The 14,671-nt window shown below is 42.1% G+C and overlaps 1 protein-coding gene across 4 annotated transcripts in view; it reads right to left on the bottom strand.

Moving 5' to 3' along the window:
- Nucleotides 1-14,671, bottom strand: part of HEPH (hephaestin) — an 88,591-nt gene that overhangs the window by 65,060 nt on the left and 8,860 nt on the right. For 3 of the 4 annotated variants that reach the window (XM_051827141.3, XM_089324691.1, XM_008272725.5), the window contains exons 2-9: nt 14,212-14,464; nt 12,059-12,303; nt 10,636-10,848; nt 8,863-9,045; nt 6,853-7,107; nt 3,583-3,751; nt 2,243-2,379; nt 597-728 (exon numbers count right to left, since the gene is read on the bottom strand). In XM_051827141.3, coding sequence (XP_051683101.1) covers nt 597-728; nt 2,243-2,379; nt 3,583-3,751; nt 6,853-7,107; nt 8,863-9,045; nt 10,636-10,848; nt 12,059-12,303; nt 14,212-14,387 — 1,510 coding nt within the window. In that variant the 5' untranslated portion in view covers nt 14,388-14,464. The remainder of the gene's footprint in view (nt 1-596; nt 729-2,242; nt 2,380-3,582; nt 3,752-6,852; nt 7,108-8,862; nt 9,046-10,635; nt 10,849-12,058; nt 12,304-14,211; nt 14,465-14,671) is intronic. The other variant, XM_051827142.3, reaches the window with a different exon arrangement.

Here is a 14,671-nt window from a genome sequence, read left to right as displayed (position 1 = left end):
GCGGCCAATTAGGGAGTGAACCATTGGATGGAAGACCTCTCTCTCTCTCTCTCTCTCTCTCTGCCTTTCCTCTCTCTGTGTAACTCTGACTTTCCAATAAATAATAATCTTTAAAGAAATATGTATTTGTTGGAAAGGCAGAGTTACAGAAAGGCAGAAGCAGAGAGAGAGAGAAGTCTTCCATCCACTGGTTCACTCCCCAAAGGGCCATATGTGGCCAGAGCTGAGCTGACCCAAAGCCAGGAGCCAGGAGCTTCTTCCAGTCTCCCCCATGGGTGCAGGGGCTTAAGGACTGGGACATCTTCTACTGCTTTCCCAGGCCAAAGCAGAGAGCTGGATCGGAAGTGGAGCAGCTGGGACTTGAATCAGTACCCATATGGGATGCTGGCACTGCAGGTGGTGGCTTTACTCACTACACCACAGCGCCCTCCCCTAAAGTTTTCTCTAATTATTTCACCATCACATCATTCATTCATTCTACAACATCCTTACCTGGTAATGAATTCTTCCTTCTTCCCTTTCCCCAGCCCCTCTTTTATCTCTCCTCTAGAGCTGCCACTTGCAGCCCACATTTGTTAGAAACCCTGCTGGCTCACCATCATTGTAAACAGTGCCCTCGTAGTCTTTCTCATAAAAGACTCCATGGGGCTGTATGCTGAATGGTTTGGAGGCACGGTTGTAGAAGACCACCTGGATAGTGTCACCCACCTCAGCCCGGATCACTGGCCCTGGAAAATGAGAAAGAGAGAAAAGGAGAATGAACATAGGGATGGTTAGGGAAAAAGCAAGCAGAAGGAGAGGGAGCAAAAGAAAGGGAAAGTATAAGTTTAAAAGAGACCTCTTTTCTTTGCAATTGATAATAATAACCCCTTCTAAGTATATTGCAATCTACAGTTGTAATAAAGTGCTTATCTCATTTTGATTTTCAAACATCATTCTAAAACACACAGGGCCTGGGTTATTATCTCCACTTTATAAATGAGGAAACTTCAGCTCAGGGAAGTGGAACCGACCTACCCAAATTCAAATAACTCATTAGTTGCAGAGCCATTGTCTAAAGCCAAGACCTTTTCTCACTTACTGTCAGGTCCAAGCCCATTTCCTCTAACTTTATTGTCCCAGCTCCTGTATTTGTATATCTTGGTAGGATATCAACTTGCCTCAATCATAAATTCTGAATAGCAAAAAGAATTATTATATCCTTTATCCAGGTGCTGGGATAGACAGATTAACCACTACCCTGGACTTTTATGTACATTATTACCCACTCCTTCTAATCTAGCTTGGTCCACCTTTAAGGGCAACCAAGATACCAAGACAATACCTTAGCCACCTATGCTGGCTCTAGGCTTAAAGCAGAGTTTCTAACTTAGTTTCTTACTCAATTTCCACACCTAAAACTACACTTCTGCTCAATGACTGGGGACCTATGCTGAATCATAACCAATGATAACTCCTCCATATTCACCACATTTGCTCTTTCCTAATATGGATTTCTCCTTGTGTCTACCTAACCAGATGATGTAGATCCTATTGTCTATTTTCAGATCTAGAACCAGCTGGCATACACCCATTCCCAGAATACGGGCCATTGTATTACTTTCATTTTCAAAGTTTTATCTCCCCTGTTCTATTTTATTATCTAATTCTAGCAAGTGAGTAAACCACATATATTTCTGCTGTATACTCTTTTAACATTGTGTTTTGTACCTTCTACAGACCTACTCCCAGATCCAACTCTAATCCTGGTTCTGCATTCCTCACTATAGCAAGCATGTCTGTATGTCATAGCTATCTTCTCCTGGCTCCAGAATGTCAAGAATCTAGATAGTCTGACCACTTTATATAGCCTTTTGGAAATATCCCTAGAGAAGTAATTCTAAAAATATGATCCTTCCAATAGTGGTACTGAAAGATGTTATATTCACTGCCCCCCAAAAAAACAGGTATGAGAAATGCTACATGGTCTATCCTCATCTTGGAGAATTATGATGACCAAAAGTGTGCTCAAGGCTTTTAAAAGTCCTGCAGCACAGAATACTATTTGACTATGCTTTATAGTCTTTTTAAAATGCACTCAGATGTATAATCTTTTTTTCCATAAAAGACTCATTGCTTGGAACTCACTTTGGGAAATGTTGGTCTACCATGTGCCCCTCAGCCATCCTCAGTCTCCAGTTTCTAAGTCCTCCTCACTTACATGGCTCTAATCAATGAATGTCATAAGTTAAAGATTTCTCACCCAGGATTCCAAGGTGCTCGTCTTCTTCCGTCTGCACCTTCTCCTGGAATGTCTCATCTTGGAAGGCTTCATACCGAACTTTCCAGTAAGTTCCTCCAATTCGGCTGGAGCTCTTCTGAAAGAACTTATCTGAACCACTGGCACATAAGGATGGAAATGTCATGCAATATCATTCGGCATTAAATAGACTCACATCCCAAATTTCATCACGTTATGGATCTTTATAGTTAGGAAGGACCTCAGAGATCATCCAAGCTAACTCCCACCAGTTGACAACACTAATAATTGATATACAGCTTCTGCTCGAGCCTTTCCAAAGACAGGGTACTCATTTTCAGAGGACTCAATCCCTCTTACCATTAGAAAGCTCTAATTACTGGAGTTATTCTTTGTAGTAAGCTGAAATATTCTTGCTTTAAAGTTCCAGACAATGGAACTATGTCTCTACAGAGTTACATAACCTACATCTGTCCTTAATCATTCTCAAATACTCATAATCCTTTTTCCTCTCCTTCATCAAGAATAGCTTTTCATACCACAGTGAAAGCCCACTACATTGTCCAGCCTGGTTGGAGATTATAGAAGCCATGCTGAGACTCATGCACTGACTTGCCGGAGTTCTCTGAAGATTGTCTCTTTTGTTTCTCGCTAGAAGAATAAACATAATAGATGCCACAGAACCCCAATGCCTCTCCAAGCCACCTGCCAAGATCCTCTTCTGTGAAATACCTGGCACCACTGATTGCATGAACAGTTACTATTAACCTAAGACCTAGCAACCAAGTAGGACATTGAACTCCTGCTCTACTTTGCTTACATCTTGGTCATGGATGAGAGAGGACAATTTTGAGAAATTCTTACTAAAGAATGGGCATAGAATGGCTACAAGGCCACTTGCTTCTCTTTCTCCTACATTTCTCAGAGTTCCTGTTATACCTCTGCTCAAATGCCTCCTTCAGACTGGAAAAGAAAGGAAGGATCAAAGAACTAAATAATGAGCAAAATAAAGAAAAATCATTTTAAACTATGCAGGAACTAAAGCCACCTAGGTTTTTCTTTCTGAACATGTCCACGAATTTTAGAAAAGCCAACCTCACACTCTGGACATTTTGCTGTGAAAATGACCTAACCCTACACAAAGTTTCCTCTACCTGTAGCTTCCCCCAAAGCAAGCTCGCCAGGAGACAACAAGAGCTCAGCTAATAGTTACATAATGTAAACCCAGCCAGACAATGATTGTAGCACCAAAGTGAAAGGAAAGATTTTTGTAGAGATAATAGCTATTTGTAGCTGGGCCGAGGAGTAGGGAGAAGGAGCCCTCTTAACTGCTTGCCTCTTACCTGCCTGGCTCTCTCAAACTCTTCCCAGTACTCCCATCATGCCCCATGGGTCCATAGTTCCATCGAATCTCACGGGCTTCGATGAAGTACTGTCGAACTTTGCCTGTGAGCAGATCCACAGGAGGGGTCGTAGAGCAAGACTTGATCTTGTAGAGTGCCTGCATGCCATCTGCAGGAAGAATATCATGGCTACCCAATAGGACTTCTACTCAGATTAATTACCTTCTTCCTTCTCCTAGTGTTTCCCTTCCCACCCTTCACTAGTCTCTTTATCCCTGCCCCAAAGTGGGCCACTTTCTTTAACTTCTTAGCCTACTGGGAGAGCCAAGCCCAGGTGGAAATTTATGTATCTCCACCTGCTCATGCAACCACTGGTTAATTTACCAGATCCTCATTCCTGCCTCTGCAAAAGGCTCATATTATAGCAACATCACAGAGACTAAAGTTGGGAATCTTGAGTTCAAGCCTAGGCTTTATCTGCTATTCTCTAGGTTTTTAAGCAAATCACTTCTTCAATCTGAGCTTCCTTCTTTTGTAAATAGGGAAGATATGAAATTCTACCTCAAGGACAGCGCTGTGGCGTAGCGGGTAAAGCCATCGTCTGCAGTAACAGCATCCCATATGGGTGCTGGTTTAAGTCATGGTTGCTCCACTTCTGATCCAACACCCTGCTAATGTGCCTGGGAAAGCAGTAGAGGATGGCCAAAGTGCTTGGGCCCCTGCACCCATGTGGGAGGCTTAGAAGAAGCTCCTGGCTCCCAGCTTTTGTTTGGCCCACCTGTGGCCATTGTGGCCATTTGGGGAGTGAACCAACAGATGGAAGATCTCTCTCTTTCTCTCTCTAACTCTACTTCTCAAATAAATAAATTTTTTAAAGAAAAGAAAAATCTACCTCACAGAATTGGTGAAAGCATCAAATATAAAAGAGGGTTTAGGAGGGTTTAGTTATTTATAAACCAGTAAGCTCCCCCCAAATGCAACACCTTTTAAACATGGAAATGAAGATTCAGACTTGAGACTTTCAGGGAAATGTATATTCTAAGTAACATTTCCAAATGTGGAAAATATTACATTTAGGCATAATAGTAATGGATGGCTCTGTCTTATATGCTCAGCAACTTATAGTAGAAGTCATTTGGCTACATTATCCCACTTAAGTCTCACAACATCTCAAGGAGATTCAAAATGTATAAATTAGAAATATGAGGTATGAAGAATGAAGAGAAACAGATGTTTGTTTTTGTACAATATGTGTTATTTCCTATACTCTTTACTTATGTTATCTCTACCAATATTCACAGCAGATGGAGAAATCAAGGAGTCAGAAAAGCTAAGTAACATGCCCAAGACTGTAAATATAGTATGTGGTAGCATTAAGACAAACTCCAGCACTGACATTGTGGCATAGCGTGTAAAGCTGCCACCTGCGATACCAGCATACCAGTTCATGTCCCGGCTGCCTCACTTCCTGTCCAGCTCCCTGCTAATAGCTTGGGGAAAGCAGTAGAAAATGGCCCAAGTGCTTGGGTTCCTGAAACCATGTAGGAGACCTGGATGAAGCTCCTGTCTCTTGGCTTCGGCTTGACCCAGTGCTGGTCATTGCAGCCATTTGGGGAGTGAACCATTGGGTAGAAGAAAAACTCTTCCCTCCTCTGTCTCTCTGTGTGTGCATCTCCCTCTCTCTTTCCGTAACTCTGACTCTCAAAACAATAGATAATTCTTTAATTAAAAAAGGCTTAAGTTCCTATGTTCATTTTTTCCTTATTTCCACTATCTTGGTCACATCATCCCCTTAGTTTTTAAGATTCAAAATCATAATATCTTTCAGAAACTTCATTACATCTTTATGAGTTAGGCATCATTATTTCCATCCTCAGATGAGGAAACTTAAATTCAAGTAGGTGACATGACTCACCAAAAGTAGCTAAGCACATGGTGAAAACAGAATTTGAATCCAGGTTTATGAAACTCTAACGTACGTGCTTGTTTTACTACAAACTACATACCTAACCCCAATGCGTATGCATACTCTATTACCATAGGCACCTTTAGGGTTGAGGACAGATGCTAGGTGGGAGAGAACATGTCACTCTCTCTTACTGGATCAGAACTACTATGCAAGACCCATTATCATGCTCATCAATATCTCTGCACATATTCAAATCCACTTTCACATACTCACCTAATACCTTCCTGACAAGCTTCTAATTTATAATATTTCAAATCATTCTAGAAAGTTAGAGCTGAAGGGAATTTGTGATCCTATTTAGATCGACTCTTTCATTTTATAGACCAAGCAAATGAGGCCTGGAAATGGGAAGGGACTTGCCCATACTCATGTGGTAAGCTTTTCACAGAGCAGAGGCTATAAAAACAATCCTCTGAATTACTTATCTAATGCTCTCTGTTGCCTCATGTGTTCTTCCTCCCTTGTGATGTTCCTCGATGCACTGGGCCATGACTTTAAACCATTCTCCCTCTAAGGAAAAAAAAAAAAACTTTCCTTCCCTATTCCTGTCAGCTCACAATTAGAGTGTCACTACTTACCAACAATACTCCATGATTCTCTGCAGAAACCGTATTCTCCTTTAACTCATATCCCCTTCACTCTGTTTTCAATAAACTTAAAATAACTTTATAACTTAATTCCTTAGAATTTTGAGCAACATATGGCTGGCTTTGTGACATAGTGTGTTATGTCACCACTTGTGATGCCAGCAACCCATATTAGAATGCTGGTTTGAGTTGTACCTGCTCTGCTTCTGATCTGACTTCCTGCTAATGTGCCTGGGACAGCAGTAGAAGATGGCCCAAGTACTTGGGCCCCTAACACCAATATGGGAGAACCAGAAGCTGTTAGCCTCTGTCTGAACCAGTCCCAGCTGTTGCAGACATTTGGAGAGTGAACCAGCAGATGGAAGACCTCTTTCTCAAATATGTGTGTCCCCCTGTCTCTGTCACTCTGCCTTTCAAATAAATGAAAGAAACCTTTAAAAATATGGCAGCTTAAAAGACAGCTATCTTTCCCTAGGCTACCTCATGTTCAAAACGGGGAAGATTAAACCCAGAGAGAAGTGCCTAAGGATACCCAGAAAGTTAATGGCAGAGACAGGAAAGAATCAGGGTCTTTTGACTTCTAATCTAATGTTTCATCCTTTATACCAAATGCCTCACCTAACAGATCTATCATATGACAGAAGACTAGCTTCCTGTTGACCATTAGTGACATCTGCCTCCTACACCCCAAAAATAAGAAATGTTGAATCTTACCTTGTAAATGACTGTTCACTTGACAGCTAACTAACCATGTGCCAGGTACCTGGGGCACCATCTCAGCAGTCACAAAGGTGGCTGGAAAGATGTGAGCCACATCAGTACGGTGTCCACGGGTGGTCAGCATCTGTCCATGGAAGAAAACTGTGTGGACATCTACTTCATTGCCCATGCCAAACAAGTGCCAGGCCACACGCTTCTGAGCACACATACTCAGATCTGGTAAGTTCCCAAAGACAAAGCCATTGATTGCTGCAAAAGAAAATAATCAAAGTTAGGAAATGACAGCACAGTGAGAAAAGTCTTACCATCTGACACTAAAGGTAGGTAGCATTTATATGAGGTTTTAAAGAGCACACTGTCCTGACTCTGTGCATTATCTCATTTAAATCTTACAAACATCTCTGTGAAATAGGTAGATATTATTTGTCTCACTCAAAAGAAAGAGAGAACCAAGGCACAGAGAGGTGAAGCTATTTCTCTTTGAAGACCACCAAGCTATTAAGTGATAGCACAAATATTCCAAATCAGCAATCTGTGTAAGTTGTCTAGGTAACAGAGTTATTTTGCAAGCTATTTATTACTTTCCAGCTAGTTTCCTTCTGAAATTTGCACTGGACAAGTGTCAAATCAACTGACAACTAACATGACCATTATAATCAATTGGCATAAAACTCAAGAGGAATTTGAACAGCCCAATCCATCACTTACAACTTTCTTCTGAGTTTTTACCTACTCTTGGGAATGTCTGACTTTCAGCCCACCCCTGTTGCCAAAAGTAAGCAAATCATTTCCTTCATTAAACAAAAACAAAATAAGCTGGGCTATGGCACAGCAGGTTAAACAGTCACATGGGATACTGGTATCCCATATCAGAGTACCTGGTTCAAGTTCCAGCTACTCTGCTTACAATCCAGTTACTTGATAATGCACCTAGGAAGCAGTGAACAATGACCCAAGAACTTGGGCCCCTACCACCTACATGGGAGACTTGGATGGAGTTCCTGAATCTGGCTTTGGCCTGGCCTAGCCCTCACTGTTGTAGGTATTTGTGAACCAACAGATGGAATATTCTCTCACTCTCTCTCAGTCTCTCTCTCGTTCTTCCTCCCTCCATTCCTTCCCTCCTTCCCTCTCAAATAAATGAATATATAAATAAATTTTTAAAATAAACTTCTTTCTATTCCTAAAATCAATTCTCCATTCATACTTCAGGGATTTGGGGCCTTTAGTTTGTGTTCTGTTTTGTTTGTTTGCTTACTTTTATTCACTTACCTGAGAGGGAGAAAGAACACTCCTACCCACTGGTTCACTGCCCAAATGCCCACAACTGATAGGGCTGGGCTGGTCCAAAGTTGGTAACCAGGAATTCACATGTCAGGAACCCAGCTGCTTGAGCCAGCAGCATTAGGACCTGGAATCAGGAGCTGGATTTGGGAATTGAATCCCAATACTCAGACACTGGACAGGGTATCTTAACCAGTACCTTAATTGCTATATAAAATACTCACTTCTAGCTTGTTTTAATTTAATTATAAATAAATGTCCTTATAGATATCAGACTACAGTAGAATGAGAGATACATATGAAGCAGCTTGAAAGCTACCATTTTTCTCCATAAAATGGATAATTTGTCCAGCTTCAATCCTTTTCAAACAAAGTAATGTTGACTCATTATACAACCTGCACCAAAGGAACTAAACATGTGGAATATGATTTTGGAGTCAACAACCCGAGCTATTTATTCCCCATTATGAAGCATGATAACTTATAACAAGAGCAAAGCCTACACAGTCAAAGATATCACAGCTAGAATTTCAGCTGTGCAATTTCTGTTGCGCATTTTAGGAGCATCAGTTCCTCACAGGTAAAATAGGGAAAAGCCACCTATTACTCCTGGTCCTTGTGAGGATTAAAAGGGACCAAGTATATGAAAACACCCACCAAATACGAAGCCCAGCGGAGACCCTGGACCTCTTGAAACGTGACCCCCTCCTCCCAGCTCACCGTGCATCCTGTTGCTCTCCTGAAAGCCTTCATCTTCTTTATCCACTGAGGCAGGGCTTGAGCAGTAAGTGGCAATGTTCTCATCAAGATGCCAGCTAAGGTTTTCATCCACCACACTGAAGAGCAGAAAGAAATTTTGGTCCACATCCTGCCGCTGTGGAGGGGAGTTCCCATCCAGGGTTCCTAGGAAAAGGAAGAAAGACGCACATCAGAATCTCCTTTCCTTGGTGACAGCAAACTGCAAGGGGAATTCACAAGAAAAGAATAGGAATAGAGAGGGCCTAAAGAGTAGGAGAGCAACAGAAAAGCAAATATAGCTTTGTGGGGCTAATTTCCATTTGCAAAGTCCCCAGGTAAAACCACTAATTCAGTTGAACCCAGGACATGAGGGTGGGATACATGAGATCTGGACCTAGGACTTGAAGGTGGGATACATAAGATCTAGAGTAATTCTGTTCCACTATCCTTGCCTATGTCTTTGATCAGGGCCCGAACCTGACTATATTCCTTAACACCCTGATTGTCAGACCTAACTATTCCTTAAGCACATTCTATTCCCAAGCAAGTCCTTAAACCTCCACAAATCTTGAACTCACACTCTCAATCTTACTCATACCTGAACCCTGAGCTTTTGCCATATACCTTACTGCAGTGTGATATGACTCCCATCATGACTATTTTGGGTTTTAAAAGTAAAAAAAGATGGGCCGGCACCGTGGCGCAGTGGGTTAATCCTCTGCCTGCAGCGCCAGCATCCCATTTGGGCACCAGTTCAAGACCCAGCTGCTCCACTTCCAATCCAGCTCTCTGCTATGGCCTGGGAAAGCAATGGAAGATGGTCCAGGTCCTTGGGCCCCTGCACCCGCATGGGAGACCAGGAGCAAGCACCTGACTCCTGGCTTCAGATCAGCACAGCTCCAGCCATTGCTGCCATTTGGGGAGTGAACCAGCGGAGAGAGGACCTTTCTCTCTGTATCTCCCTCTCTCTGTCCATAGCTCTACCTCTCAAATAAATAAATAAAATCTTTTTAAAAAGTTAAAAAAGAAAAAAAAATTGGGAAGATAGAAAAGTGGGTTTGGTTCTGTTTTTTTGTTGTTGTTGTTGTTTTGTTTGTTTGTTTGTTTTTTAGAAAAAGAAGTAATCATGGGACAAGCATTGTGGCGTTGCAAGTTAAGCCACCACCTGTGATGCCAGCATCCCATATGGGTGACAGCTGAGTCCTTGCTGCTGTACTTCTGGTCTGGCTCCCTGCTGGTGTGCCCAGGAAAGCAGTGGAGGATGGCCCATGTCCTTGGAACCTAGCACCCATGTGGGAAGCCAAAGTACCTACACTGAGCTTCATATTTGACGAGTGTTTTCATATACTTGGTCCTTTTTAATCCTCGCAAGGATCAAGAGTAATAGGTGGCACCCCAGATGAAGCTCCTGGCTCCTGGCTCCTGACTTCTGCCTGGCTCAGCCCCAGCTATTGCACACATTTGGGGAGTGAACCAGTGTATGGAAGATCTCTCTGTCTCTCCCTCTCTCTCTCTCTCTCTGTGTAACTCTGCCTTTTCAAATAAATAAAATAAGTCTTTAAAAAAGATAAAAACGTAACAAAATTGAAAAAAATCATGGAAAAGAAGTTTGTCAGGGTTTATTCCTGCTAATAAACAAGGGTGCTGAATTGACACTCCTCAAGCTGCTGCCCAATATCTAAGTGGTTCAACTGTATCACTACTTCCTCCAGATGTCCCAAACTGTATCTCATAACTCCTCCTCAGGCCTTGTACCTCTTTTACAGGTTATGAGGGGTCCAATGAGACCAGTGGCAATATCTCGTGGAGCGTCTACATGAGAATGGTAAATCCAAGTGAGGCATGCTGGGTCAGCATCAGTGGGTGCATGGCCTTCTGGAATAGTCCAATTGTACACATGGCTGCCTCCCGGAGGCACTGAGTCATCAGCTTTCAGATGCCCAGAGGAGCCATCTGGGTAGAGGGAGCCTGGAAAATGAAATGGCACATTACCAGTAGCAGGGTAAGTGACACTGTGGAAGATATAGAAGCCGAGATAGAACCTGATTTGGGATTACCTATGTCCAATCTTGTGGAATGTGGAGTTCTGAGATCTAACAGAGTGTTCCTTACAACCTAAAGAAGGCACAGATTCAGGTAACACTTAATCAAAGAACCCCAGACCTCATGGGAATAGTTGATGAAGGGGAAAAGCTGTGACAAAGGAAAATACTTCTTAGTCTGGTCTAGTGGATCCCTATGGCAAAGCTGGTACCTTGGAAGCCCAGGACAAAACAGAAATTTCTCCTTTTTAGGACTCACTTCTGGGGAAAAAAAGGCAATTACAGAATTTTAACCTAATGGCAGCCTAGTGGTTATTTGGTCCATACCACCCCCCACCCATTGTATAGAATAGAAACTTGAGGAATAGTGACTTGCCAAGGTCATATAAGGAGTTAGTGGCCAAACCAGTATCTTCTGACTTTCCTCTCTAATATCCTCACTCACTGTTTTCACTATTATAGGTCATCAGCACTGAGGTAGTGTGAGATACAAATGAAGAAACTGAACTCATGCTTAAAAAAAGAAAATGGAATTTTCAGAAGACTGTGGCACTAGAACAACACCCACCGACATTCAAAGCATCCTTGTCTCTTTTCAGAGCATGTTCAACTATTCTATGGAAGTGTCATTCAAGAACCTCCTTATAACAAAATTTAAGGATGCATCTTCACATTCCTGGTAGGTAATCTGAGGCCCAAAGAGGGACAGTGACTCGCCCAAGTCAGACAGTGCCATGAATAGCAGCCATTTTTTTACCCTCAGGAGAGTAGGTGTCACCTTAGATCATGATGGAAAAAGGGAGCAGGCATGGAGGTTAAGCTGCCTCTTGGGACACCTGCATCCCATATCAGAGTGTCAATTTGAGTTCCAGCTTCCCTGTTTCAGATTAAGCTTCCTGCCACTGCACCTAGGAAGCAGCAGATGATGGTCCAAGTACTTGGGCCCCTGCCACCCACGTAGGAGACCCAGATGGAATTTCTGGCTTCTGCATTCAGCCTGACTCAGCCCTGCATGTTTCAGTCATTTGGGGAGTGAACCAGCAAATGCGGGATCTCTCTAAATAAATAAAAATAAATAAATAAATAAATCTCTTAGAAAATTATGTTTGTTGGGAATGGGAGAAAGATCGATTTACCTTCTGAGTCCTTCTCATAGAAAACGCCATGGGGATGGATGGTATAGGGACGTGTGGCAAAATTCTTCAGATGGATCAGAATGACATCCCCCACCTCAGCCTGCAACACTGGCCCCAGGAAACCCAACCAGGCAGGCTGAGCCACTTCATCCATGTATGAATCATCCTTGTATTCCTTATAGACAGTCTTTTTGTAGCTTCTCCCTATCCGATTCTTGTCAGATTTAAGGAAGCTGGAAGCTACCCTGGGAAAGAAGAAAAGAGACAGTCACACCCTTGCTACCATCTTCAGCCTCCAGAAGTATCTTTTCCAGAGGTAGGTGACAAAAAGTTGTCCATTTTTGTTTAGAACCAAACAAAAGGAAATTGGATTGTACTGATCGGAACATGGAGGTTTAGGTAATCTGGCAGATAATAACAAGTAGTAAGTTGAAGTGCATGGAATTGCTTATTTTTAACCATTTCTAACCAACAAAAAAAGGTAAATTCACATTATTCAAACTAATATACAATAATAGAAAACTAACTGTAGACTGATTTAGCATCATTCTGCTATATATCGCAGGCATTATAGTATAGAGTTTATGACCACAGCTCTGGAGACAGGCCAAGTAGATTAAGCGCCATCTCTGCCACTTCCAAATTTGTGGGACGTTAAGCAAGTTACTTAATTTATCTGTGCATAATTTCACTATCTCTAAAATGGAGTTAATCACAGTCTCTAAGTCAAAAGTTTGTGTTGCTAACTAAAGATTTTAGGACAGTGCCTGACAAATTGTAAAAGCTCAATAAATGATGGCTATTACTTCAAAGTGTTAAGGATGAGGGATAATGAATTTATTCCCTCGAGGGCAGTTTTAACACAAGGACTTTGAGACTCCAAAATTCGATGGATAGTTTGTGTTAAAAAATATAGAATTGGGTGGGTATCTTGGCACAGTGCCCCCATTCCATATAAGAGTACTTAGGTTCAAGTCCCATCTCTGCTTCTGATGCAGCTCCCTGCTGATGCACACATTGGGAGGCAGTAGGTAACAGCTCAAGTACCTGGGTCCCTGCCACCCACATGGGAGACCTGGACTGAGTCCTTGGCTCCTTCTTTCAAACTGGCCTAGCTTGGAAGCTATAAGCGTTTGGGGAGTAAATCCACAGATGAAAAAATCTCTCTTTCTCTCCCTCCCTCCCCCACCTCTGTGTGTGTGTGTGTGTGTGTGTTTGTGTGTCACCTTGCCTTTCAAATGAATAAAAGTTGATAAGCAGAACTTTAAAAAAGACATCTGTTTTTCATATTATAATCCTTCCTAGAAAATTCAGAAATGTTGCAGTCAATTTTGGAAAATGCTGAGGGTTTTGGAGACATAAAGTGAATCACAGTTGCAAGAGATTCTTTAACACATTCGTTTATATCTGTGGAGCAATTGTCTATTTAGAGGATTGAAAAAGATTAATTCTATGGGATCAATGGGAGGCAAAACAGTGATAAGCATATTAGCTTTGCCCACAGATTTGCAGCTACAAATCCTATTTCTTTCATTTATAGCTGCTGGACTTCAGCAAGTCAGTAGACCTCCCTGATCCTGTTTTCTCATCTATAAAACGAGGATACTCATACTCTCCTCCCAGCGTTTTTGTGAAAATTAAGAAAAAGTTTATAAATTTATAGTATGGTGTCTGCCACAAAATGTTACATAATTTTGATAGCTATTATGGTTAGTTCCTGGATTCTAAGGCTTATATTATTTTTTTTTGTATTTTCAAATAGCTGAAATCAGTACAGTTCCACTGACCTGTAGGAACATAGTTCTACTGCACACATTTTAAAAAACCTGTATATATTTAATCTTTTATTTTTAAAGCCAAAAAACCATTACTAATTCAGTTCAGTATTGTGGATATTATCTTAGAATCGAGGAAATATGAATTGTCTTTAGCACTGTAAACATGCTGAGGCACCTCAGGTGGAAAAGCAGACTCCAGATGGGCTGCTGGCTTCTGGGTCATCTTGCTCTCTTCCCAGGAAACCTGGCCCCTGGGAGGCTCAGAGAGGTCACGAGTTAGCTGCCACCATTTCCAGGGAAAGAAGAGACTTCTTGACCTTAAGGTTGCCCCCCACTCCCAACTCCAGCTGTAATATCACAGCAGATGAAACATACGTGTCACTCTCCAGAGACTCATTTGTGATGACGTTCCTTCCTTCAGGGGCATAGTTCCACTGTAAGTCCCGGATGCCCAAGTAGTAGACTCGAGTGGCCCCATCAGTCTGTTGGGGCCATAAGGATTGCACGAACAGCAGAGCCCAGAGGAGCTGGCCTGGCTCCATGGCCCACATCACTCTGGGATACGAGCAAATGAAAGCTGCTGGTGTGGAAGGAAGAGAACAAATAGGCTTTTCGTGTATCTAGAAAGCTGAAGAGAAAAGAGCCAGATTCAGTAACTAAGAAGCCAAAACCAGGTTAGCTCAGTTTTTCTGCCTTACCTGATTCCTTTTAGTTCAACAGATGTCCAATGATTTCTACACATCAGACTTTGGAAAGCAAAGTTATCTATAACGTTGATCTCTGAATGCAGTTGGTTCAATGGTATAGACGGAAAAACGTATTATGTCCCTCAAAT

The sequence above is a fragment of the Oryctolagus cuniculus genome, chromosome X (assembly GCF_051225735.1).
Source record: "Oryctolagus cuniculus isolate XC-2025 breed Fujian yellow rabbit chromosome X, ASM5122573v1, whole genome shotgun sequence".
Taxonomy (NCBI): domain Eukaryota; kingdom Metazoa; phylum Chordata; class Mammalia; order Lagomorpha; family Leporidae; genus Oryctolagus; species Oryctolagus cuniculus.
This window is presented reverse-complemented; position numbering and strand designations above follow the sequence as displayed.